The sequence below is a fragment of the Lampetra planeri genome, chromosome 72 (assembly GCF_965212315.1).
Source record: "Lampetra planeri chromosome 72, kcLamPlan1.2.h2, whole genome shotgun sequence".
NCBI classification, from domain to species: Eukaryota; Metazoa; Chordata; class Hyperoartia; order Petromyzontiformes; family Petromyzontidae; genus Lampetra; species Lampetra planeri.
Window position 1 is genome coordinate 2,915,972 of NC_136177.1, and position 25,498 is coordinate 2,941,469.

A 25,498-nucleotide genomic window follows, 5' to 3' on the forward strand; every position below is an offset into this window, starting at 1 on the left:
TTAGAACTCCTTTGCGAGCACCGTCATCCTGGCCTCCCACTCAGCCATCGCAGCCCTACACACGTGAGGAGGGCTTGGTTTTTCGTTGTCGTCCGGGTCGTCCTCCTCCCGCAGAGGCGCCCCTCCATCCAGGTCCGCCGGGGAAGCGACAGCCTCCAGCTCCGACGGGGTCACCACGTCTGCATCGCTGCTGTCGGCCGACGAGCCCGCCGGTACGTTTTTCTTCTTAACAACTTTCTTCGACATGTCGGCGCGGTTCTTTAATCACTTCTGACGCCAGTTGTAGTGCTCGACTTGACACGAGAGCGTCTTGCTTTTCTCTCTCAATTTATTTCGCTAATACCAATCAACATTCCTCCCGTGCGCTCTCCGCTCGCTCGCCGCATACCGCCGGCCTCGCTCGCTCCGCGTTTCTCCTCCGTCGACTCTCCTCTCCACTCTCTCTGTCACAGTTCAGCTGCTCTTTATCGGCTCTCCCGTCACACTCAGCCGTATCACTATCGGCTTCTCCGTCACACTCCAGCCGCTTTCTGCTGGCTTCGCCGTCACACTCCAGCCGCTTCTGCTGGTTTTCCATTGCTACTTAATACTTCTCCACTGCTACCCTATACTTCTCCACTGCTACCCTATACTTCTCCACTGCTACCTTATACTTTTCCACTGCTTCTGGCTCCACTGCTTCAGCTCCAACATCCTTCTTCTCCACGTGCGTACACCCACACCCGCGTGTGGCGCGTATTTCAGGCACTACACAGTCTGGAAAATCACGGAGAAATGTATATATTTTATCATAATTTAGAAGCAAAAATTAGACTTACCTTGGTTTCAAGTGCTGAAGAAATAAATAAAGATACCAAAAGCACTTTGTTGCTGCATATAATTATTTATTTGATTAACTTTCAATATAGAAACGTCAAATTTAAAGCAAAATTGCGCAAAAAAATGTATCTCTGCTCGACCTGCGGGAGTGTAAAAATCCACCCCCTCATGATTATTAATGAGAGGGGGGGGGGGGCCTCTTTTGCAGTGACGCCATGTACGGATGTAGCACTGTGCTGCGTTTACGTATTTTTTACCGTCACTTTCTGTAAAGAAACGTCATATGTGAAGCGACTTTGCGGGTGAAAATATCTTTCCGCTCGACCTTTTTCCGCATGAATGTAAAAATCCACTCGCTCATGATTATTTTATTATTAATGACTGGGAGGGGGGGCGGCATGTGGTGTGACGTCACGCGTGTTACACACATTTCTGGGCTATTTACCTATTTTCAATGAGAAACTGGCAAATTTGTGTATTTTCGTTCACATAAAGTCATAAAAGAATATGAATACAAAATTGCATGTATTTATAGTAAAGTAATACAAAAAATACTATGAAAGATTTAGATGCGAGAAGTTTTTCGAGATGTATTATTAAACTGTAAATCACTTTCACGAATCAGCCCCCAAATGTAGACTCACATCATGGGACCTCCTTTACCAGTACCAAAATATGAGAATGAGTTTTCCCCTTTTATTTGGCAACAAAACAGGTGTTACGTTTGCAATGTGAGGGTATATCCGGGTGGTTGATTGATCACACCTCGTTACGATGATTGGCTCTACCGGTCCTGGCCCATAGCCAATGGGGAGAAGTCAAGGGGCGTGGCCCTGACGTAATGGGAAGGTGACATCTGCAAGTAGATGATTGGATCGGCTGGCTTTAGCCACAGCCAATGGGGGGACGAGTCAGGTGCGTGGTCCTGGGATCGTACGATGGAGTCTGGAAGATTCCATGGAGGTTAACCAGGACTGGTGGAAAGGTACCACGTGACCCGGGTATTAAAAGGGGTGGAGACGGACAACACGTGGTCAGATCTGGAACGAACGAAGGGTGAGGCCACGCTGGAGCGGGGGTCCAGGCCTGCCACGTGGCAGCAAGAGTCTCTCTCTCTCCCTCTCACGCTGTCTGTTAGCAGCGTGAAGGAGTAAGACAGGAGTGGAATTTATATGAGGAGTGTTGTGAACGAAAGACAAATAAAGACCCTGATTACAGAAGTCGCTTCCACGACCTTTATTACACGTTGTTAAAACACCAAACTTAAACCTTTTACAAGGAATCATGTCTGCAAAAAACACTGATAATATAGGCATTGTCTTTGAAACTGATTGGTCCACACCAGACAGCTTTCTTTTGAGTCTCGTCTTAAACGGTGTTAGACCAGAGGACGCCCAAAGGCGTACAGCACAAAGACAATGTACTATCAGAGAATTGAGAGCTTGGGTTGATCATTTAAATCATGGGACCTCTTTTGCCAGTACCAACAGAAAGCTGTCTCTGGTGTGGACCAATCAGTTTCAAAGACAATGCATATATTTATTCTATGGGACTTTCGGTAAAGCCACGTAGATAGAAAAATAATAAAAAATATCACGATGTTTCGATCGCAACACAAGCAATCATCTTCAAATTTCTATTTAAAGCTTTCATGACTGCAGGGCTTCATTTTCTTGGTTCTTTCGGTAAAGTCACGTAGAAGGGAAATAATAAAATAATAAAAATAAAACGGCGTCCCAATCAGGTGAGAGAGAGAGAAAGCTGTTGAGACAAGGTCTTATATAGGCCTGAGATGGGTGAATCGAGGTAGGTGGGTGGAGATAGAGATGGTCCAACCACAGAGGCTGGTGCAGTGGCCTTTGTATTGTTAGAGATTAGCATGTCAATGGCTGGAGCAGTGGCCTTTGTATTGTGAGAGATTAGCCTGCAGGGCGCCACCAAAGCTGTGGAGGTGGTCATTGTAATGTGTGTAGCCGCCCGGGTAAGTGGGCGGGGCTAGAGATGGTATTTGCATGTAAATTTAAGATCGGAGGGCGCCCTGAGGCTGTGGAGGTGTCCATTGTATTGTGAGAGATTAGCATATCAATGTAAGAGAACCACCACAACGGTGGATGTGCTAGTGAGACATTATGAAAAGTGGCAAAGAACACTCCTTGCACATGCAGTCATTGAACATTTGAGTTCTAAACGTAAAGAAAAGGAGAGGTTCGAGGCCAGGCAATCCCCCCTTATACAGAGCCGGATACGAGCTGGCCGGATTGGGGGAGCCAAGAGATAAGGACCGAAAAGGAGGGGTCTAGCCCCTCAGTGGTGAAGCAGGAGCACAACGCGGAATGGTGGAAGGAGTGTAATGTAGTAGAACGACACGTGATTGTATTGGCTCGGTATGGGGGCTGTAGGCAGGTGTCGCCGAGGTTGTGTCAGGCCGTGACACTCTGCGTGAACCCAATAGGACACGTGACCGGATAAAGGGGGGACAGGGGCCCCAGGGGAGTCACGTGGTTGGGGGCTCGGCCTTTCCAAAGGATCGGGAGGGGGGGGGTGTGTGGCCTGGGGCGGAGTCAGCCACGCCGGAGGGGTTAAAAGCAGGGTGTGGACAGAGCTGGGTTGTTCTTCTGTACTCTTAGTTTTGTCGGTAAAGTCACGTAGGTAAAAAATGAAATAAAAATTAATACAAATAAAATAATAAAAATCACGACGTTTCAGAGGCAACACAAGTCTCCGTCATCAGGTGGGACCGTCACAGCCAGATTTGCTGTATCAAGTGAGGCAGGGATTCCAATATGCAAGTTCTTAAATACAAGTTAAGGGGGAGGAGAGGGGGGAGCTTATCAGAATGTGGTAGCCAATGAATGGAACGTATTGGGAGGGGGGGCGGGGCTAAAAAAGAGCACGAGGTGTTACGTGTATGTGGACATGTTTGTGCACAAGCACCTGTTGGTGCACATGATAGAAGATAACGAAAATGTCCATGTTGTTTTTACCAGTGTTGGCTGACAATCAAATACGAAAAAGGAGAGTACTGTTAAACGCTGGGGATGTTAATACTCTTTAAAGTAAAATAGCACCTGTCAAATAAGATGGTCCAAAAATGTGTAGTTAAATATTTTTTGCATGGTTAATAACATCTTTCACATGATTAAAAAGAGAACAAGAGGTGTACGTGTACCTGTTTGTGCACAAGCACCTGTTGGTGCACATGATAGAAGAGAACGAAAATGCCCATGTTGTTTTTACCAGTGTTGGCTGACAATCAAATACTTACGTGACTTTACCGAAAAAACTAAGAGTATGAATCCTTGCAGTCACGAAAGCTTCAAATCTAGAATTGTTCTTCTGTGTCAAGTCTGGGATGAAGCCACCATCTACAATCCTTGTGTCTCCGGTCCAGAAATGTAGTATCCCTGTGTTAGCCAAGGGTAGGAACGGTGGTTACCACCCTATGTCGTTAACCTGTTAATGTTAAGAGTTACCCGTTGTGTTTATATAAGTGTTGCTTCCAAAGTCCAGTGTGCGCCTGAATTTAACCCACGACAGTGTAATAAGCCCATTAGCCACATTTTTTTTTTATTTTAGGGGCCTTCTTTGTCCACCCTTCCTTCTCCCCCCTCGGTCTGCGATATTTCCCCTCTCCCGTCATCACCTCCATTTAAAATGTCCATCTTCCCCCGCGAGGTATCCTCACGTGGTTCAGGCAGCAGCCCCCCTGTACATAGCCCAGTTGCGGTGGGACTTTTCTCGGGACATGACACTCGGTAATTAGAGCTGTGCTGCATGAGGCCCTCGTTTGGTTAAAAACAAACAGCCAGGCAATATTTTTTCGACAATCACTTGATGCAAGATTAATATTTGGTCTTATTCAGCCACAATATACTCATTGATAAATCTGCACATTACGAATTAATTAACCCCATTATCAAGAAACCTAATAACATTCACCAAACCAGTGGTTCTTAACCTTTACGGCAGCCTTGCACTCGTGGTTCTCAATCGTCAATTAAGCAAAGTAGTTGTAATTACGCGCCTGTGAATAATTCGCTGGAAAATGTACTTCTAACAAACTGGCATGTCTCACACCCAGAAAGGGGCATCTTGCAAACCCAGAGGGCGAGTGCACCTCAGGTTAACTGCATCGAACCATCCAAAGAGCATGTAACAAAGCCTTTGCAGCACCGTGTTGGAACCTTGAAATTGTAAATTAGACATTAAAAACAGTTCCGAAATTAGTGCTAGATCCACTTGCAACAATGAGATTTGTAACTTTCATCCTTACCCATGTAATGATGAAAGTTATATTTTAGCAAGGGACCGACTCTGGTCTGGGACCAACTTGCCCAAGCATGGGAATTGGTGCATTTATGCCATCTGGACGTACATACTTTGAATAGTGGAATTTATGTCCCTTGAAGATATTATGCACTCCCATTGTTTATATTGTTGGTTGTTGTAACTTTGACATGCATCCAATGGACAGAGCGTCAGAGCTCACGTCACTAGGATGAATTTTGATTTAAGACTGTCAGCACTCTGGAAACAAATTTCCAAATGTAAAACCCTAACCGTCAACTTAAGTACAATATTAAATGCGACTATTTTTTTCACGGCTGTTGCTCCTTACACATTTGACCGTTTTTGTAATGTACCAATGCCCAATTACTGCCACCGTTGCAAACTTCTGGGACCATTTTTATGGCAGATTAAAGTGGCATAGGAATGCATTTTTTACGTGAAATTGTTCAACTGCCCCATTGTACATGACAAAGCATGACTGCCAGTTAGGACAAGTGGGAATGTTTAAAAAACATTTGCCTACATTTAGGTACATCCCACTAGTCCTGCAACGCATGAATTGGAGGCCATCCAATCGTTTCCATACTCACTCTCATGAACTGTGCTATGGTGTAGTTACACAAAGTGCTCGCAACGCCAAGCAAACACCCCACAAGACCAGAAAAGTAATGCACCAGAGTTTTATTATCATAGGTTGAGCAAAGCAACTGAAGATCAGAAGCTCGTTTCCAATCCCTTTGAAGGAGTTGTGTGACGCCTCTTCGAAACAAACAAAGCCACCGTGGCGCTTGCTGCGACAGCCATCACCAGCGCAGCCACTCCCAGACCAAGGACGGGAGCAGCACCTGTAAAACAATTGAGAGAAAGGGCTGGTGGGTAACTGCGGAGCCGTAAAGCTAGGGTTTCCACGTGCCAGAGGTAGTGGGGGCATTTGACCTATCCAAGTATTTGGTCAAGGTGTGAAAGGCGTGCCGGTCAAATATGGTCACTCGCCAAGGTTAGCCATTTCACACTGGTGGATGGGTTTAGTTCAGCATGGCAACACATCTTATGCTATTAAAAACAATCACAAATATCATATTAGGTCTGTCAAACAGCTTGTCATCTTAAAAACACATTTACATCGGACGACCATAGGACGTTTAAAGATGATCATGGCAATGTCTGTTGGGCATACTTTTAGGGCACTGATGTAATATCCGTGTTATGTACCTTTTCAACTATTTATTGGGGAAGGAGGTTGTAGTTGGATGCTATTGGCCCTTCAAAGGACTTCGGAAAAACAAATTGCTTCCTCACCAAATTGCAAAAAGTTCCGTATACAGATTAAGTATTACAGACTGCCAATCCATGAGAGGTCAACCTTAAAGCGTCATTGCCTCATGGAGGTCCTGGTTTAGCCTTAATAAAATTCTCTGGTATGAAAAATAGGTTTTACCCTTTCTGGCAACAAAACAGGTGTTAATATATTCACCCCAAATATAATCTTTTTACAAGGAATTAAGTCTGCATTAACCACACGTACTTTTGGTGAACATGCTCCCTTTATATTAGATATATATAGGTATCATCTTTGAAACGGATTGGTCTACACCAGAGACAACCTTATTTATGGCCTAGTCCGAGTCAAACCAGAAAACGCAAAAAGGCGAACAGCACAAAGACAATCCATGCATCAGAGCATTTATATCCCTGGGCGAGCAGATCCATTCATGGAACCTTTTTGCCAGTATCAAAGTATGAGAAGTAGCTTTTAACCGCGAGACTGGAAAAAAGTGCCATGAAATAATCTGGTAGTTTTACCTTTGGTTGCAGATGTAGAAACCCGTGGCTGCTGCTGTTTCGCAGGGCTGCTTGGCTCGGCACCATCTGAGAAGGGCTTGGCAATCACGATGGGGCCCAGCATCACATCTTCCACCGCATACGACGATCCTGAGTGAGAGGGCCACATTTGTAATTCGGCGAATGCTCAGGCTTAAGCCCATACACACCTGATGATTGCTTGTGTTGCAATCCAAACGTCATGATAATTTTAGTGTTTTTTTTTTCCCCCTTCTACGTGACTTTACCGAAAAAAACAAAATGAATTTCTGCAGTCAAAAGCTTTAAATGGAAATTATTTATATTTAGTTTACTTGGCACATTACTTATTTCAATCGCGATGCCTCCATTCCTGATTGCCACATACCTAACACCATTATTTAGGCAAGGCTTACATAGTGAATGTCGCAGTTTGGCTTTTCTGACACTTTCCAAGAACGTAACTCCCTTGATATTCAAGGGTTCTCTGTACAAGACTAAATGGCTGAATACGACGGTTGTACTCACCAGTCACTGCTGCCACATCCCTGCGCCTTCTTCCACTGGGGCACGTGGACTCGCAGCAGCTGCACACCGAGTCCGAGCCATCAGCAGAGACCCACCTGCATTGCACACAACGGCGTCTGTAGTTACAGGCAATGCTCACTCGTATCCGTTCACATTTGAGCAAAGTGCCGATTGAGCACCCGTTCAGGGCAAGCAACGTACAGTGGTGTACCATTTGGCCAGCACCACGGTCGACCAGACCGATGGCGACAATACCACTCGATGGGAGCAGTGGCCAGGAATATAACTCTGGGCGTAGTTGTGTTTAACGGTATGATGGCACCCGACCTGTAGAGTCAGAGCCTTATAGGAAAAGTACTGAAAGTATTTGTAGCATCAAGGGGAAGTCTGCGACCAGAACAACTTCCAATGTTGTGTGACACACACCAGCCCTGGTGATCAGCTTGAAAAAAAAAAAAACTACGAAGGCGAGGCTCAGTTGAGGCTCCCGACATTAGCCACGAGTGAGATTTGAATTCTGGTTACTAGGCTAAGATTTATCAAAACGGAGCCCAAACAAATGGCGGACGTCATTTGCAGGCTTTTACACACTTGTTGCTAAACTCAAGTGCAGGCTATGACCAATAACCACCTGAATACATCTAAACAAGAGCAGACCCGTGGGACTGCACAGGAAATGTAATACCAGTTGCAGCTAGAAACTGAAGTCAGGTCTCAGTGATATTAGTTAAGCACACAGGCATGCAATAATGTGCAGCCCACATGCAAGGCATGGATGGAAGACACTGAAAAAACAAATTGCTGGGCAATGCAAGGAAGCAGACAAACCTGTAAGCAGCCGAGGGGCTGTAGGTGCAAGCTTTATTGACGGCCGTAGGAGATGTAGCAACATCTGCAACCTTCAGCTGGCAGAAGACGAAAACCTGGACCGAGAAGAGGAAGATGGTTATTACTCAACCACACTGCCTCCCACGTGGCTAAAAGGTGGTTTCTGTAGAAGCATGCATGACAGTGGATCACCTGATCGCCATTGTTGGTCAACGTCGCAAGGAAGCGGAAGGAATCTATGAAGAAGCGAAGGACGTTGTCACTTTGCCGGAGCAGGAAGCCAGAAGTGAGGTGAGCATCATACGAGACTTTGCCATCCACCAGACACCTGCACAGGCACCGTAGATGTACGACACGTGACTTTACATAGGGCAGGCCAGCAGAAAGCCAGCGCTAGGAGACGTAGTGCTCCTCTTCCACTGTATAATACGGCAGAGGGTGCGCCAAACCCACCTCTTAAGGGGCCCCTCCCACTCGCAAACCAAATCAGTCCCCAATGACGCACATTGACCACATCTCTCATCAGTAATGTACCGACAGACACCACATGATAAAAATCATTAACCATACATCTGGTCAGGCTTAACCATCAGAGCAAGATTTAGCGGCATTCCAAGGTCAGGCTCTGTTATATACTCAAGCAGTGGAATGTCACCTTTAAGACAAGGAGCATAAACATTCATTAGGTGGGATTAGGAAAGAGCGACATCTCACCCAGAGTTAGAAATTATTTGGTAGCTGACGGGAGAGTTCCTGTCTGGAACCGGGGTTGCAAAGCAGCTGACCACGAAGATCCGGAGAGGAACGTGGTTCAGTGTCTGCACGCTCGCCTCGACATGCAGAGTCTGGCCCAGCTGGTATACGGTGGAAGGTCGCGTCACACTCCAGTCGTCTTCATGAAAGAAAACACAATTAGACAACTTCAAAAACACAATTGCCAAGGCCGAGTGCAGACTAAAAGCGCAGCCAGGAAAGTGCTTGCTCACGCCACTGCTTGTGGAAGAAACCAAGATAAATCATGGTACCTCCCTTTGCCAGTACCAAAATGAGAATAGGTTTCCCTTTTTTCTGGCAACATGTGTTAAGATGTTAAAACAGCAAACTGAAACGTTTTACAAAGGAATCATGTCTGCATTAACCATATGCATCATCTTTGAAACTCATTTGGTGGAAACCAGAGACAGCTTTCTTTCTGGCAGAGTCTTTCGTCTCGACAGAAAGCCGTCTGGTGTGGACAAATCGGTTTCAAAGACAATGCATATGTTATCAGTTGTTTTGTTTGCATTCTGACCACAATTAGTGGTTAATGTAGACACGATTCCTTGTTAAAAAAGGTCTGTTTGGTGTTTTAACATCCAAACAGCACAGTTTGTGCCAGAAAAAAAGGGGTAAACCTATTCTTAAACCTCAGATAAAGTATAGAGACCTCAGGCATATATCTGGCCTATTCTTCAATACCAAGTACACATCTTGAAGGGTTTATAGTCTAAATTGCCATCCTGGTAGTAGCCATTTGCATAATAGGCAATCAACGTCCTCAAATCACCACTGACCGGTCATGAGCCTCAGCGTGAAGCTCAGCTGCTGTTGCATAACTTTGGCGCTGCTGAAGGGGATCCATGTGGGTTTGATGGCATTGCTGGACACGTTCCCCTTCCTGCAGTCCGGAAGAGATCAGGTACACATTCTCTACAATGAGCAGAGGTGGGTGATGCTCAACTGCACCAATTTGTGACCAGATTATTATTGCAAAGTCGTTAACATCTTACAACGAATAGACAAGCGAAGAGATACAGAACCATATTTTCAGAGTATATTTAACATCGCAACTTGCAAGACTTTTATCCGACGAAGACCAAATAAGAGTAAGTAGACGACTTGGGGGAATGGAGTATAATTAAGGGAACCGTGGTTTACACAGTATGCAATGCATGTGTAATATTGTAAATTACGGCAGGAGACCACTTGACGGGTAGCACACTTTATTAACACTTGTCTTTGCCACAATAACACGTGTGGTCACTACAGCTCACGCGACACGTTCCACCCGGCTACACACACACACGGGCATTCCAGCCCCGTAGCATCGAGGGGAACCTACAGACCCACCCCAGCTTGGGTATGGGTCACGACCACTGGGTCCCGTGGCCCGGCCCTCACACGGACGTCCGGCCCCGGGTCCCAAGGTCCCACCTCTGAGCCACACAGGGTCCCGGTCCTTACAAGGACAGCGGGACTAGGTGTCTCAGGGCCCTATCTCTTCCTCCTCCGTCTCTACTGGTCACCAACTCCTCGAGCGCCCGCGCGCACCGCCTTTTATAGTCCTTCGCTCCCGAGGAGACGGTGCCTATGCGGACCGCGATGTGAGCACCCACCCTAGTCGACCAATCACCACGCGCTGCCACACGATCCCTTTTCCCAGCTTGTGTCAGCGCACACAACCAATCACCACGCGCTGTCACACGATCCACCACTGTCAGCGCGCGTCACCACTACACAGCCAATCACCACGCACTGCCCCACGATCCCTACTGCCAGCGCGTATCACCCCTACACATGCACCACGCGTTTAATGTGAACCCATCAGTAATGTTGCCACTAAAAACCCCCACGACAGACAGCACAGGGAGACTTTCCATCGGTGGATTAACTCGCTGACATTGGCTTTATTGAAACTCAGGCCTCGCAAAGCACAAGAACACGCAATTGCATTAAGTTATAAAAGACACCGGTAGAATTGCAAGCCGTTCAGCTGGACTTCAAAATTAAGCAACTTTCAACGAGACTACTGGTGAACTCGCCTGGGATAGCGGCAAACGACCGGCACGGCGACGTAGTTTGTGCGGATAATGCCCGTGTTGGACGTGGGGCGGTAGTAGAGGTAGTTCTCGTAAGACAGCAGCTCTGCACTCATCTAAGGAGGGAGGAAGACGTGGGGTTTATTACTTGATGAAAGACCCAATGCAGCGGTTCCTTGGTTTAAATAATTCACCTAGCTCATGTCACCCATAAAAACACCCACACAAACCATGGCAAATGCAGATTCCCAATGTATTATGGAAGAATAAAAACGCTCTAATGTACGACTGGTCAACCGGAACGGACCTTTACACAATAATGCAATGATCGATCTACAAATATCAAGAGGATTTCAAAGCGACAAACCCCGCTGTTATTGAAGAAGTCCGGCTCGACTCGAATGCGGAATTGTAATTCTTCTGCATCTACACTCGGCCAAAACGTAAAGCAGTTGGATTGCGCAGATTATGTTACAGCAGCACTAGCAGCCAGTTACCTGGAGGCTGCTGCCACAGCTTTCCAGTGCGTAGAGGAAGGTCACCGTCCCAGCAAGGGCGTCGCTCCCAGTGACTGGGCAGGCTGGTACTCCCAGGGACAGGTCACTCGCCTTGGCCAGGTGACCCGTGCCGAACAGGTCCCTGCTCACGGTCAGCGTGAGCGTCGCCTCGTCACACACCACACTCACCGTGGCGGAGGTGGCCACTGCAGCTGGCGGTGCCGCACGGGACGAGACGCGAGTGTTACCCAAAGTGACACAGGTGGTCAGTGAAGACGTAGAAAGTCTCAGAGCCTCGAGTCAATCATACACACACGGAGCTGCTAATACAAGAGTTCGAATTCCCCAGTAGCACCTCAATAAATGTATACACGCGTCACGACAGGTTAAGAATACGTTTTGGCAATCCACTACTGGATCAAGTCTCGCACATTGCGGTCGTCAGTTTGACCATACAGATCAGTACGGGCTGAATTAGGGCAAAGCCCCAGGTCTAGACACATCTCGCCAATGTTAACATTACCAGGACGCAAATTCGTGTTCAGGTATATAGAACAGTGAATTAACCACCACGCCACACTACCAAGCCCATCGTTAGTACGTGTATATTATGGTGTTAACATTAGTAAACACGGCAGTTACATTACACGACAAATAAAAACGTTTGTAAAATAATCTTTCGACCAAACTCTACTCACCAGAGGCAAGACATAACAACCCCAAGACCGCAAACAAAGCCCTCGTGGTCTCCATCGCAAGGACAACAAAAAACCGAAACTTAGCACGGCACCAGCAGAGCCAACGCAGCTACTGTCCCGACTCGGGGCTTTTATCTGCGCGCGGCCTCATTCAGTTTCAGTAATGAGCCAATTAACTCCTCCTGCGTACGTGCCGCGTGATTTGCGGTGCAGCCCCTATCCATGCACGTGCGCCGAGATCGAGCAAACCTCTACTGATGAGACAATGAGTGACTCGATCTGCTTTGATAAAATCTCGCTGATTAGACAATGCGTGGGTGGATCTGATCCAATCTGGATCGGGATCGCTGAGGGCTCTCCATATAAAAGGGGTCCATGGCCTAAGGGAAGCGACGCAGCCGATGATTTGTTTTACGATGGCGGCTCTGCGAGTTGTTCTCCTGCTCCTGACCAGGTGAGGAGGCGGAGGGGCGTGCTGAGTGGTGTTCGGGGATGTTCATCAACAGCTCTGGATAATGAAGTATTGTGTACGTTTGTAAGAGAGGGCGTTTTCATATCGCTTTGGGTAACTGACCTGCATGGAGAAATGCATTGAGATAAAAATGTGGAAATGCGGTCCTGAAATGTCTCTCTTGCCCCATTGTGGGTGGTGCGGTTCCAAAGGTGGCTTTGCGTGGCGCTGTTTACACCAACTCCTTCGTGCACCGTGCTGGCCTTGAATAGGCCCTTCCTAAAATCGCTACAGGGCCACTTATTTTTTTGTGGGGGGGGTGCGGTGTTTGCCTCTCTCTCCTCCCCCTGCGTTCTCTCGTCTTGGCGGTCACGTGTCTCGTGCTCCCCGCAGCTTCCTCTGCCTGGGCTCCGTCCACGCGAGGCTTCGACAGTCGCTGGGACCGCGGATGCTGGGGGAGCCGAGTGGTAGGGGGCGCTGCTGCTGCTGTCGCCACATGACAACCACATCGCGCATTCTCTCAATACCGCTATCGTGTGTCTGGACACCGCCATGCACAAGACTGTAATGGCGGCGTCTCTCGGTGAACTGGAAAAGCGTTACCGGCGACACGAGTTGCCAACCAGAGCGCTGCCTGGACGAGTTGGGGGGGGGGGGGGTGAATTGTTGTGCGCCTGCCGTTGGAGCGGTCACGTAACGCGACGTGATGGCTGCCGTTGGGCATAGGCCGGCACATGGATAATTAATAATCCTCCGGCGCATGGAAAAGGGGGCGTTCGGGGACATTAACTCTCCCTTGCACGTTCCTTTTTTACGATAATAACTTTTTCAAAAATATGGCTGGTGACTGATTGGCACGGCCCTTGCAACTTTACTTAAAATAGTAAATTGTACAACATTTGACTGCGCAGGACTATAAGTAAAACTCACGTGGCAAAATCATCATGGCCTTGTTCCTTTCCATTGTAGTAACAACGAACTGTACACTCGCGTTGATAATTTGCATTTATCAGGCTCTACCTTGGCAACTTTCCACTACAATTTCAAGAATCTAATGCAGGGGTCTACAACCAAAATATCATGTTTCAACCAGCGGCTTCGAAGCTGCAGGCTGACAATTCCTGGTGTGAGGTTCCTACTGTCGAGTCGTGCTCGTACCTTTTTGAATTTGCGCCAAATAACAACTTACAGACTTGTGTGCACAGAAAAGGGAAGGGACTGATGTGCGCCCACCCAGCAACCGCCACGGCCTGTGTTTTTAATTGCTCCATAAGGTGCAGTTGATGTTGACGTCTCAATTTCTGACCTGTCTCCCCCAGGTCTGCTGAAGCAATGCCTCTCCTCCACCCTGGGTTTTTCTGTGGGATGGAGCAGCTCCTCTCACAGCGACTACCGTGTCTTTGTACGGAGTGAGTCCACCAGCTTTCACTTCAATCGTGATGACATAATTAATCGTCTTGATCCATTGTATGATTGACTATATGACGTTTCTCAAGGATCCTAGCAACTTGATTCAGGGCTGAGATTCTCTGGCCACTTGTTTGTCCCAACTGCTTCGTTTTTGATGCGTTATGACCTCTGCAGTTTTCCTATTCGGTGTCGCTTTTTAGGTTTTTTTTGGTTCACTCTGCGTTGTGAAATGTAGTTCTTATGAACGATGGGAAATTTAAGAATATTGGGTTCATTTCAACTAGTCTAATACAGCAGACGACAATCAACCCTTATTTTTCCATAGGATAAATGCGTGTGTTTATGACAATTGGTTTTTTACCCTTTTATCTGGCAACAAAACTGACACCTTTTTTTTACAAGGAGTCATGTTCGCATTGACCACAATACCTGCAGTCTGAATGCAAACAAAAACATAACTCTGATAATGTATGCACTGTCCTTGAAATTGATTGGTCCACACCCGAGACGGCTTTCCTTGGAGCCAATTCTCATATTTTGCTACTGGCAAACGAGGTTCTAATGGTGCATGTGTTTACTAAACAGTTGAATCCCTTATTTATCAATGCCTCCTTTTTGCTTGCATACGCAATGGGCTCTCTTCCTTTCATTAAAACATTTCATGCAAGGTGGTACCTTCTGTTATAAACTGAACCTGGTGACTCCTGTCAGACTCTGGTTCTCTACTTGCATCGTCTGCATTTCCCACCGGAAGTCCTCCGTTGTCGACTTGGGCGCTCTTGTCGCTAAATCTGACATGCAGGTCGTTGTGCATGTTTGGGAGTACCGTAACTCCAGCGTATTGAGTATCGAGTATCCTGTGTCCTGGAGACATTCCTGGTACTGTGGAGACTTCCTATTCGCGTTGACGCTGACACCATACTTTGTTGTTCTCTTGCAGTCACGCTACCCACATGAACTTGTGGTGCGCAATCCAGATGCATGTTTTTATGACTTTGTGCTTGATGTCTCCAGCGGTGCGGAATGAGGCCGTAGATGTGGAGTCTGTGCAGGGGGAGTGCGGCTTCTCCATCGCGAGGGACGGTGCTGCGCTCCACTTCACCGCTGCTGGTGATGCCTGCCACGTGCGCGTGGAGGTGAACACGAGGAGACCGTTGACTTGCGTCGATCCTAGTACCCGCTGGGACTGCTGTGGCAGTAGCGAAATTGTTTCGCAATCCATAACCGATCGACCATCACGTGCCACCGATGTTGTCTGGCCAGACTCGAATTGAATTTTGTCTACTCTGGTATTTTCCCCTCCACGTTTGCTTGGCTCGTAAATTTATTTTTTAAAGTCTCTTCCAATATATATATATATATATATATTTTTTTAGCTCATGCCGTCCAATCTGGAATTTGTTTTTATTGCTTTTTCTGTTTATTCCTACAAAATGTAATTATTTGGATCATCCCTCGGTGGTATCGACTTTGTTTCTAGTTTATACAGCAGCTCTCTCGACTGCTATCCCTGTACAATTGATGCAGTGCTCATTCCATCTGTCTTGTTATCAAGATCTTACCATCCTTGTCTTATCAGGTTTACCTTGGTACACTTGTTCACTATGCCATATCTCTACATTACTCTTCCAGCCATTCCTAAGTATCCTTTATTGCCCCCATGGCCTTGCCTCCATTGCTTTGCTTTGTCTTTAGTCTCCGTCTTATCTAGCATAAATGTTTACTTCCGGTGCTTAACGGTAAAGGATTTGCCATCTAGACGTCCATGTCACCCAAGTGGTCACCTTAATAGAGGCAATGTGTGAACGGTTAACTGGTGTTTACATCACACAAAATACACGGCAAAACAAGCTTTCAGTTGATGTAATTCACGTCTGCCAATGGATGCAGCTTTCGCAGTACTATTCAATGCAAAGATGGGAATCGGAGCAGTTTGATGCTTGGTATAGAATTAACGGCTCTGTATTGCTACAGAAGGTCACTATCCAAGCTGGCTGCTAAGAGACCAACGTAGATGCAAGACAAATATTGCATACGGGGCTTACTTGACCATGTATGATGTACAACAAAATGTAACTTTGGCAGACTAAACCAACATGCGAGCTTTGTGCCAGAAAGATGTGCACTACTTGAGGTTACTTGCACAAGACGTGAAAGTGAAAACTAATAATAAATGTGTGGATGACACAATGAGCTATATTCCCAGGGATTGTGATGCCCGTGTGAAGGGTGAGAATTTGAGTGCTGTGGTTTGTGGAAAGAGTAATGGAGGTTTTGTGGCAAAATTAATATGGAACATGTGTTACACGTAGAGCGCAGCATCCGTTTGTACAATAACAAGGGTTAACCTGGGAAAATGATTTCGGACCCAGGAAAGCAACCCCCACGTGCGGGTCTGCCTATTGACAGTTTTACTTGCCATTAGCCTGGCCTCGCCCAACAATGTCGAAGTCACGAAATCTACTGGTTTGTGTTTTAAGCCTTCCTGGAGCACTGGCCCCGAGTCCGATTTTGAGGGCTGCTGATTTCACCAGGACGGCAGGAGGAAGATCCAGGTGGAGCTGCAGGAGATGCGGCAGGGGCTGAATGGACTCGTCTGGGCTTTCACCATCGACTGCCCTGAGAACCTAAGATCGGCGAGAGCTGGCGGTGAGTACCTTTGACTTGACTCTGCTAATCGGACCCACAGACTGCACTACCTATGACTTGGTGCTCTAGAATGGGTCTGCTGGGTTAACGGCTGCCTTTTTGTATCGACCCAGATCATCTCTCCTGGTGCTTTTGCAATGATGATGCGTTTCATGCCCTTGGCTTTTACTGGACAAACTTGCTGCTTTTGAATCATTTTTCAATGCAATTTCCCCCAATGGCTGATTGCAATAATTGCACCATATAAACTCCTTATCCTAATGCACTGCTGGTTGGTGCTGCCCTGGGTCTTGAGGGTTAGTTTGACCATGAATAACCACGCTGCTCCTTGTTGGCCGAGGTTGAGTGGCACTAACCTGCAATGCAACAATTTGTGCTGCACTGCCATAGCCTTTCACAGCCAGTGAGCACGGTGTTTGCCCATCTTTGCTATACACTCAACCCTGCTCCGCTTCTGAGATTGCGTGCATTGCCCGAGTGATTTGGTCATGTGCCAAGTAACACTCATTCACATACTTGACACGTGGCTCAAACGATGCCGTTTTATTTTAAGTACGTGTGGGGTTTTGTACGATGACCTGTTGTGCTCCTGCTGCTGTTAGAGATCGCCACGTGCTCTGGTCAGAGCAGGAACTTCCCATGCAACTCTGTGCAGAGTGTCCCAAGCGTGGACGTCTGTGCACGGAGTGGCTGCTGCTACGACCCCACTCTACGCCGCTGCTTCTACAATGAAGCTGGTACGTAGCCGACTCAAAACAGAGGTTCCATAATGCACTACCTAAACTAGGCTCTTGCTGTGAGGTTCTGTGTTGGCACGGTAGCATCCTACTGTGCTGGTTCCCTGAACTTGTTCCATCACCCCGGGCTACATGGGGCATCTTTCGTGATTCACCAAACTCTCCATTACCCTCCCCGCCATGCTCCACCCAGTGTGCACCACAGATGGGCGCTTTGTGGTGCCCGTGTCTCGGAACCTAACGTCTCCGCCGCTGGACCTGAGCACCGTGCACCTGACTGGCAGTAGCAGTGCGCAGTGCAGCCCCGTGCTGGTGTCTGCAGACCTTGCAGTCTTTGACGTACCCATGGCAGCGTGTGGTGCCACTGTGCAGGTACTGTGCTCCTGGACTCTGCTTTGCCCTGCCCCCATCCTGATGGTTGTTGTTTGACCTTGTTGAAGTGCTGCATCGGGACCCTTCACGATGCACAACTCCTTTGATGTGCAGAGCACAATCGTGCACGAGTTGATAACGAACAGCAAGGTCACTTTATGATTGAATGTCAAATGAATCGAGTGCTAAAGCAGAATTTGAGTGGCTCCTAATATATAATTTGTTGCTAATTTGGACTCCTGGCCAGTACCACTTATCATTCTTCTACTTGATCGCTCAATGGCATTATCGTTTGTGTCCAGTGGAGTGGGCAGGAGCTCGTGTACGAGTTGATGCTGGTCTCCGAGCGGGAGCTCTGCATTGATGGAAGCGTCGCCATCACCAAGTCGTCCACATACAAGTAAGCACTGCCACACCCCTCTGCAAGTGCTATGCTCATCAGGGTCAAGCATGAGTCTTGCAGAGGAGACCCACCCCCATAAATGTCCACTGTCCCTGCGACCATAAATATTTGCAGAACCGTGACAAATCAGCTTCCTTATTCAACTATTTATTTATTAAATTGGGACATTCAACGCACAAGGGCGCCTTTTCCTCGTCACAGAATCTTTAACATCTTGAAGTAGTAGGAATATAGCTTGTGGCTAATGTAAACACGGTATTAACCAAAGTGGTCCCTATACTGGTACGTCTGCAAAACACTATCGGTCCACTGTGTCCCTCCTGCAATCTCTTGCTGCCGTGAGGGCGTTGTGCATGCCTTTGGCTGGTGGTGTCTGTTTACCAGGATGGTTCTTCAATGCCGCTTCCTTGGAAGTGGAGACCTGCAGCTTGGAGTGCAGGTGAGCACTCTTCCACCGCCACCTCCAGCCACGGCCACTGGGCCCCTCTCCCTGCTGCTCCAGGTCTTCACTGGTGAGTGCTGCCCTCTCCCACACCCTTTACAGCTCTGAGCGGGCAAATCCAACCTTTTTAGGGGAACACAGGTTGTGATGCCGCTCTACCCAGGGAAGACTTGGGTCTGTATTCAACATATTAGCTCTGGCTCGAAGCCAGCTGCAAGTCATGCTTATTTTTTTCAGTGCTGAGCTAAGAGCTCAACCCTGGTTTAATTTTCACCTGATTGCTGGCTGCATTTGATTTTTGGATGCCTCACCATGGCTGCTGGACTTTAACTGCTGACCCCTGCAACAAACGGACAACGTGCTAGGCTGTGCTGCCAGAGTATTGTGAACCTGCCAACAGAGTTTATAATTAGCCATAAGTGAACTAGAACGACTTGCACATTCTCCATGGTACGACGTGTAACTTCAAATGCTATTTTCTGGTGAGGTTTTCAATCTACCAGCTGAAACCATGTTAATGTGGGGCCACCATTGAAAGGGATAACAAAGCCCTTAATTCCTATGGATCTACAAAATGCGTCTTTTTGCACAACCCATCAACCAAAACGGTCTCCTTGAGGTCATTGTTTAAAGGAAAATTGGACTAGCTTTCTTAGCCTCATTTGTCCATGACACCTTTGCTTGAACGAATGGTTGTCAATAGCTTGGCCAACTGTATTAGCACCTGATTCCCACCCCTCCGTGTGAAACCGTGCCCTTTACAGCATCTACAGACATTTAGAAATGCCGTTGTATACACTATGTAGCCAAACATGCGGAGGTGAGGGTGACAGCCTTTATTATGAAAATACAAATTAACTATCAACCACGGTTTCTATGTCCCCTAGTTCAATTCAAAAGTAATGCACACGTTTTAGAGGCTTTGTGTTGTGCCTTGTCCAATGTGCTCTAAACAGGACCTTTACACCACTAATCCACGTGCCTTGTGAACCATGTCTGCACGCTGCCAGACAACTCCTACACCACGCCGTACCAGCCCTGGCAGTACCCGCTGGTAACGCTGCTGGGAACGCCGCTCTACGTGCAGGCGTCACTGCTACACCGCTCTGACCCCACGCTGGTGCTCTTCCTGAAGGACTGCTGGGCCACGCCCACGGCAGATGCCACCGACCCCACGCAGTGGAAGCTTGTGGTGGATGGGTGAGGCTGGGTGGGGTAGTGCTCTCTAAACCCTTTCTCACTGCCACAGCAGGGCCTGCAGAGGCAACCTGGTTCGAGTTGTCTTTTTTGTTTCCCCACGTAAGCAGAGTTGTGCTAATTAAGTCGCCTTTCAATGACAACAGTTCATGTACTGGCATCGCTTAAGCAAGATTGCAGTGCCATCCAAAATATCGATGGCCACAACGCTCCTTGGGTTGATGTTCTGGATGTTAAGACAGCCACCCTCTGCCTCCCAGAGCTGGTGGTTTGTACAAGGCCCGACTACATGCAGTGATGGTTGCATTGCACGGATGCACTGCCTATTGGAATTTGGGCTGTCTTGCTGGTCGTGAGCATGTCTTGACTGTAAAGCTGGCCTTCATCCTTGCGTGCAGATTGCAAATACAGATATCTGCATTCAATCCGATGCATGACACTTGCTTTGAATTGAGGGTAAACGGCACTTTTTCCTGTGCAGCTGCCCCGTGCAGTCTCCTTGTTGCAGTGTGTTCTTCCCTGGTGTCGCCGACCTGCCACTGCCTTCTCACAACAAGCGCCTGGCACTCCAGGCCTTCGCCTTCATGAACTCTGACCGCAGCACCACCCGTGACCTCGTGAGTGCCCGATTCTTTCCATCCATTAAAAACCAAGTCACCATGGAGTGATGACGTGTACTGTGTCCAACTGGGGAGGGCACAAAAGACTACGTAAAACATGGAATACTTTACTTGCTGTAACGATGCATTCTGTATGCCACAGGTTTACTTGCACTGCTCTATCGTGGTGTGCGACAGCTCCAGCCCCAACTTCCTCACCGAGTGCAATCGGCAGTGTGGACAGACCAGGCGCTACCGTGAGCACCACCGCGACCTCTTGAATATCTTGCGCTTGTTTACCCAGATGACAAAGGGGTTTTCATGTTGGTGGTAATGTTGCTATGTTATCGTTTCTATTTAGAGCACATTTGCTGTGACTTTGCAGACTGGTTTTTAACACGCCGTGGCATGCCATGATGACCTACTCGTTTGATTTTCTGGCGAACTTGACCTGCAGCATATGATGTCCTTTTGTATGGGCCAGTGGTCATCAACCGATTTCTTTTCTTGTTCCAGAGCGCAACGCCATCTCTGACGCTTCCAGCGTGGTAGGAAAACACGTGGTGTCGCTGCAGGGCCCCGTGCTCTTTGAAGAAGCACCTGTTAACGACGCTGCTCTGCTGTGGCTGGAGGCTCCCTCTTCGTCGTGGGCCTCGGCTGGGACCCTGTCCATTCTCCTCGTCATTGCCACAGGCGTCATTGCGCTCCTGTCTGCTGCCATTGCCGTCAGGAGGCGCAGGAGCCGGGCTGTGGCGCTCGACAGAAGTAGCTATTGATGACTACTTGTAATTGCTGTAACTTGCATATCTTTTGCAGACCATTGTGGTCAAAACAATAAAATGCTGAAATTCGCTACTACTGTTCTGACCTTTTACGATGAATGTGTGCAATATGTAGACAGTATTAGTCCTGCATTTGGTCACGTTTCTTCCCCAAGGCAAGTCCCTCAAAAGCAGCAACTTGTACTAAGGTTTAGGCCATTGACTTCAAACAAGAGCACTTTGCCATGCTTTAAAGAATCTAAATCCCAGATTTATTTTACTTGATGAATCCTTTTTCCCCCTAAAACACGCAAATGTGGACATTATGTTCCAGGGACATTTTGCATCGCACTAACAAACGATTTCAAAGGTACATCAAGAATATGGGGTAAAGGGGGAGAAACCGAATACTGCCAACTCTAACTAGCTTTATAAGTAAAGGTTGGGTTGACTTTCTAGGTTGTAGCCTTACAGAACATCTGTCGACATTGCCAAAAGTGCTCTTCCCCTGGAAAAGACACCCACCCCACAACGCTATGGAGGCTTGACTAGACATTCTTTGTGGCCTTGTGCTCGAGTGGCTTGGTGCTTCAGACCCCTGGGTTCTGATGCAGTGACGACGCGTCCGTCTCTAGCTGCATTGTGCTGAATGCTGGAGAAACTCTGCCTCTACTCGGTTCCTCAACGTTTACCTCCTTGGGCATGACCACCACACATGCTGATAGCCCGGAGTCCCCTGTCTACAACTACCTGAACTCTGGTACCTGTGTTTAAACCATCTACCTGAAAACTCTGCTGTTAGGAAGACCGTTTGCGTCTAACACGGCCTGGAAATCCTTGACCCCCTCCCTGAACATCGCCTCCCTTCTACCTTGGCGTTTCTAACCAACGTACTCGCACTGTAAGGACGGACAACCTGTAAAGACCATTTCTCCTGAACTTGCTTAATTCTGCATAACTGACATGACGCATGAAACGGTACTATATTTTTTGGGGTGATTTGAATGTTCCTTTTTAAGTCCTACCTGTCAAAGTAAAAATCACACACGAAACATCTACGTGACCTATCGCCTGAAATATCACGGTATAAAGTTACTTTGTCCTGAACTGATAACATTTGTAATAACAAGTTCCTTCGGAGTGGGCAGGTCGGAACTTGGTTGCATAACGCATTCGTGCGATCCGTGTCACGCGGCGCAAGCTACGTGGGGCGGCGTGTCACGTGGTGCTGAGCCCACCCGAAGCGCTCTATGAAATACAAATCGAGGGCGTGGTTATGCAACACAGACAGACAATCCCTGGTGGGCAGTGTGGGACTGTTCCTACCTGTATTAATGTCTAAAGCACCCATATATGCGCACTCCCTCTGCCTTAACGTCATTGTCTGCCTTATAACACTTGAAACAAACTTGTTTACATTTCAACAAGGTACACAAAGCCAACAAACTCAGTCCCAGAAAGAACATTCGCTATTTGTTTGTATCCTTGGTCCAATAGAAAGTAAATAAAACTACAATGTATGCTGATTTTAATGATTACCGAGCCACGACACGCATCTGCACATCCGTGGTTGCCTCGAGCAATGCAAACGGTTGCTTAGTTTTGACGGGAGGTTCTCTGGCGCAAAGCCTTGGTGGCCATTTTGTTAACGAGAAAAAATGCTATGATAAAACAAAGTGTAGCAGCATTGTGGCGTGCAAAACAAACGGAGGAGCTGCGGCTCTCAATAGCAACTAATCAATGAAGGTAGTTTGGCAGCACGGGCTGAGAAAACTGCAGAGCAGCCTGTATCAAGACAAGCCGGAGACTGCACCGTTACTGTTGCAAGAGCACACGCTGAGGATAATCCTGGACAGCGTGCATGGAGACAAGCCAGACTGCACAATTACGTCTGCAGCACGGGCTAAGAAAACACTTTGTAGCTCGTTTGGAAGACTTTTTGGTGCTTTGTGCCTCGCCTGTCGACCCCACTGATGTCCTATTCCCCCTCCCTCCCCTTTGAAATGTGCAGTCGAAAAATACTAGATTTTAAGTTTTCATGACTGCAGGGATCCAGACACTTTGGTTCTTTTGGTAAAGTCACGTAGGTATAAAAATACAAATAAATAAATTAAATCAGGACGATTCGATCGCAACACAAGCAAATCATCAGGTGGGAAAACCACAGCACCATATTTACCGGCCAATAGTCTATTTTGCTGAGTTAATCGCTTCCCTAGCGTTTGGCATTGCTACTGCAAGGGAGTTGTTGCCTTTATTGGTACTGTTGCTGCTTTGTAGTAGCGTCTTCCCCCGGTGTATCACGAGCACTCTCAGCATCCCACTCCCAGCTCCGCCCACTTCCCCCCGTCCTCGCTTCACGTCTCCCTCTCCTAGCGTCCACACAACGCTCCCCTACCCCCCTCCCCCCTCTCTTACCTTTTTAACCTCTTACCACGGTATCTCTCTCCCACTTCAGCAAAACATTTTCTTGCTGTGGTTTTAACACCTGATGATGATTGCTTGTGTTGCAATCGAAATGTCGTGATTTAATTTATTTATTTGTATTTTTATACCTACGTGACTTTACCGAAAGAACCGAAGAGTATCGAAAAATACTAATATAGTTACTAGATCTCTCTCTTGGGTGTCTATCGAAAAAAGATGATGACGATTGCTCCTCTTGTGGGTGGGCTAGCACTTTTGGCGTTAGTGAAACTTCATCTGGCTGTGGATGCCAATGCGACAGCCGCACACTCTGCTGCAGATAGGACACGTGTGTTGGGTCTCGGATGGCGTTATCCCAGCAGTGCGTTGGTGTCTGGGAGTGTCTTTGGGTGCATCTCTCGCATCTCCACTGTGAGATGGCGTCTTCCAGGTGCTGATTGCTCTGGCACAAGTGGACCACCAGGTGGACCTGTCCAGCGCCAGGGGTTCCAGGCTGAAGGAATTGATGTTACAGTGCTTCAGCAGGTCCTTGCTGTGGTCCTCGAAGCACTTTTTCTGTCCTCTAGTGGAGCGTTTAGCTGCGCTGAGTTGGCGTTAGAGAACTCGACGGGGGAGCAAGTGATCAGTCATGCGGATCACATGGCCAAGCCAGTGGAGGTGTCCATGTGGCCATGCTTACCTCAATGCAGGATGACTTTGTGTTGGTGAGGATCTCAGTATGTAGAACTTTGTCCTCTCAGGTTATCCCTAGGATGCGCTGGAGGCATCTGATGTGGAAGGCTTCCAGGATCTTAATTTGCCACCTGTATGAGGTCCAATTGTCTGAGCCATGAAGCAGGGTGGAATCAAAAACGGCATTGCAAACTCCCACCTTGGTGTGGGTCTTGAGCTTACAGTTTTTGAAGACCCTGGCCTGGAGGCATCCAAAGGAAGGAGGCTCTGTTGACGCGAGTGTCAATTTCATCGTCAAGAGAGCACGTAGGGGAGAGAGCAGAACCGAGATAGGTGAAATGGAGTAACCATTTTGAGGTGAATACCACCGATAATGTAGATAGGGAGTGAGGTGCATGTGGATGAGAGTTGGGCAATTATTTCTGTCTTCTAAGTATTGATTTGGAGGCCGACAGAGCACTAGGAGGAGACCCGGTTGAGGGCGTGCTGCATGGATTCTGGGGTATGAACCATGAGTGCACAGTCGTCTGCATATTGCAGTTCAAAGGACTGTTGGGGTCTGATTTTTGTGCGTTGCCGCAAGCCTCTTCGTCACCCTTCTTTTTGTATAGATAACTACAATATTCGCGTCCTTCCATTCCTGTGGGATGGTTATGGACAGCTAGATGGACTTGATGAGAAGTTGCAAGCAGTGAAGGAGGAGGTATCTCCCTTGCTTCAACATCTCAGCTTGGAGGCCGTTGGGTCCAGCACTTTCATTGTTTTTCAGGCCTTTGACTGCCTGGGCGACCTCAGAAAATGGTGGTGGAGTGTCGAGTTCATGAATGGGCGGGATATCAGACAGTGTCTCGAGGATGAGCGGGTCTGTGGGGTTTATGTGGTTGAGGATATTAAAAAAGTGCTCTGCCCATCTCTCCAAGATCTTTTGGTGGTCCTTGAAAAGCGTGTTGCCATAAGAAGACCTGACCGGGGTGATGGCTTGTTTTGGTGGCCATAGAGGGCTTTGACGGCATTATAAAACTATTGGGTGTTGTTTGTGTCTGCGAGGCGGCTTTGGATCTCATCTGCGTGTTTGGACCCACCAGGTGTCCTCCATGGCATGGAGAGCACACTGGGACTC

At 47.7% G+C, this 25,498-nt stretch overlaps 2 protein-coding genes across 2 annotated transcripts; one reads left to right on the top strand and one right to left on the bottom strand.

Moving 5' to 3' along the window:
* Positions 1-5,775: 5,775 nt before the first annotated feature.
* On the bottom strand, positions 5,776-12,404 carry LOC144737606 (zona pellucida sperm-binding protein 3-like). The gene is made up of 10 exons (XM_078620369.1): positions 12,259-12,404; positions 11,561-11,772; positions 11,067-11,179; positions 9,819-9,922; positions 8,980-9,157; positions 8,458-8,593; positions 8,266-8,360; positions 7,438-7,532; positions 6,913-7,041; positions 5,776-5,954 (listed from the first exon to the last, which is right to left on the bottom strand). The coding sequence occupies exons 1-10, from the start codon at positions 12,311-12,313 to the stop codon at positions 5,824-5,826; spliced, it is 1,248 nt and encodes a 415-aa protein (XP_078476495.1). The 5' UTR covers positions 12,314-12,404; the 3' UTR covers positions 5,776-5,823.
* Positions 12,405-12,589: 185 nt separating this feature from the next.
* LOC144737605 (zona pellucida sperm-binding protein 4-like) lies at positions 12,590-21,370 on the top strand. Its single transcript, XM_078620368.1, has 13 exons — positions 12,590-12,712; positions 13,103-13,176; positions 14,029-14,118; positions 15,134-15,255; positions 16,654-16,768; positions 17,371-17,505; positions 17,699-17,877; positions 18,180-18,277; positions 18,665-18,792; positions 19,733-19,922; positions 20,401-20,536; positions 20,682-20,775; positions 21,035-21,370. The coding sequence occupies exons 1-13, from the start codon at positions 12,660-12,662 to the stop codon at positions 21,292-21,294; spliced, it is 1,674 nt and encodes a 557-aa protein (XP_078476494.1). The 5' UTR covers positions 12,590-12,659; the 3' UTR covers positions 21,295-21,370.
* The last annotated feature ends 4,128 nt before the right edge of the window (positions 21,371-25,498 follow it).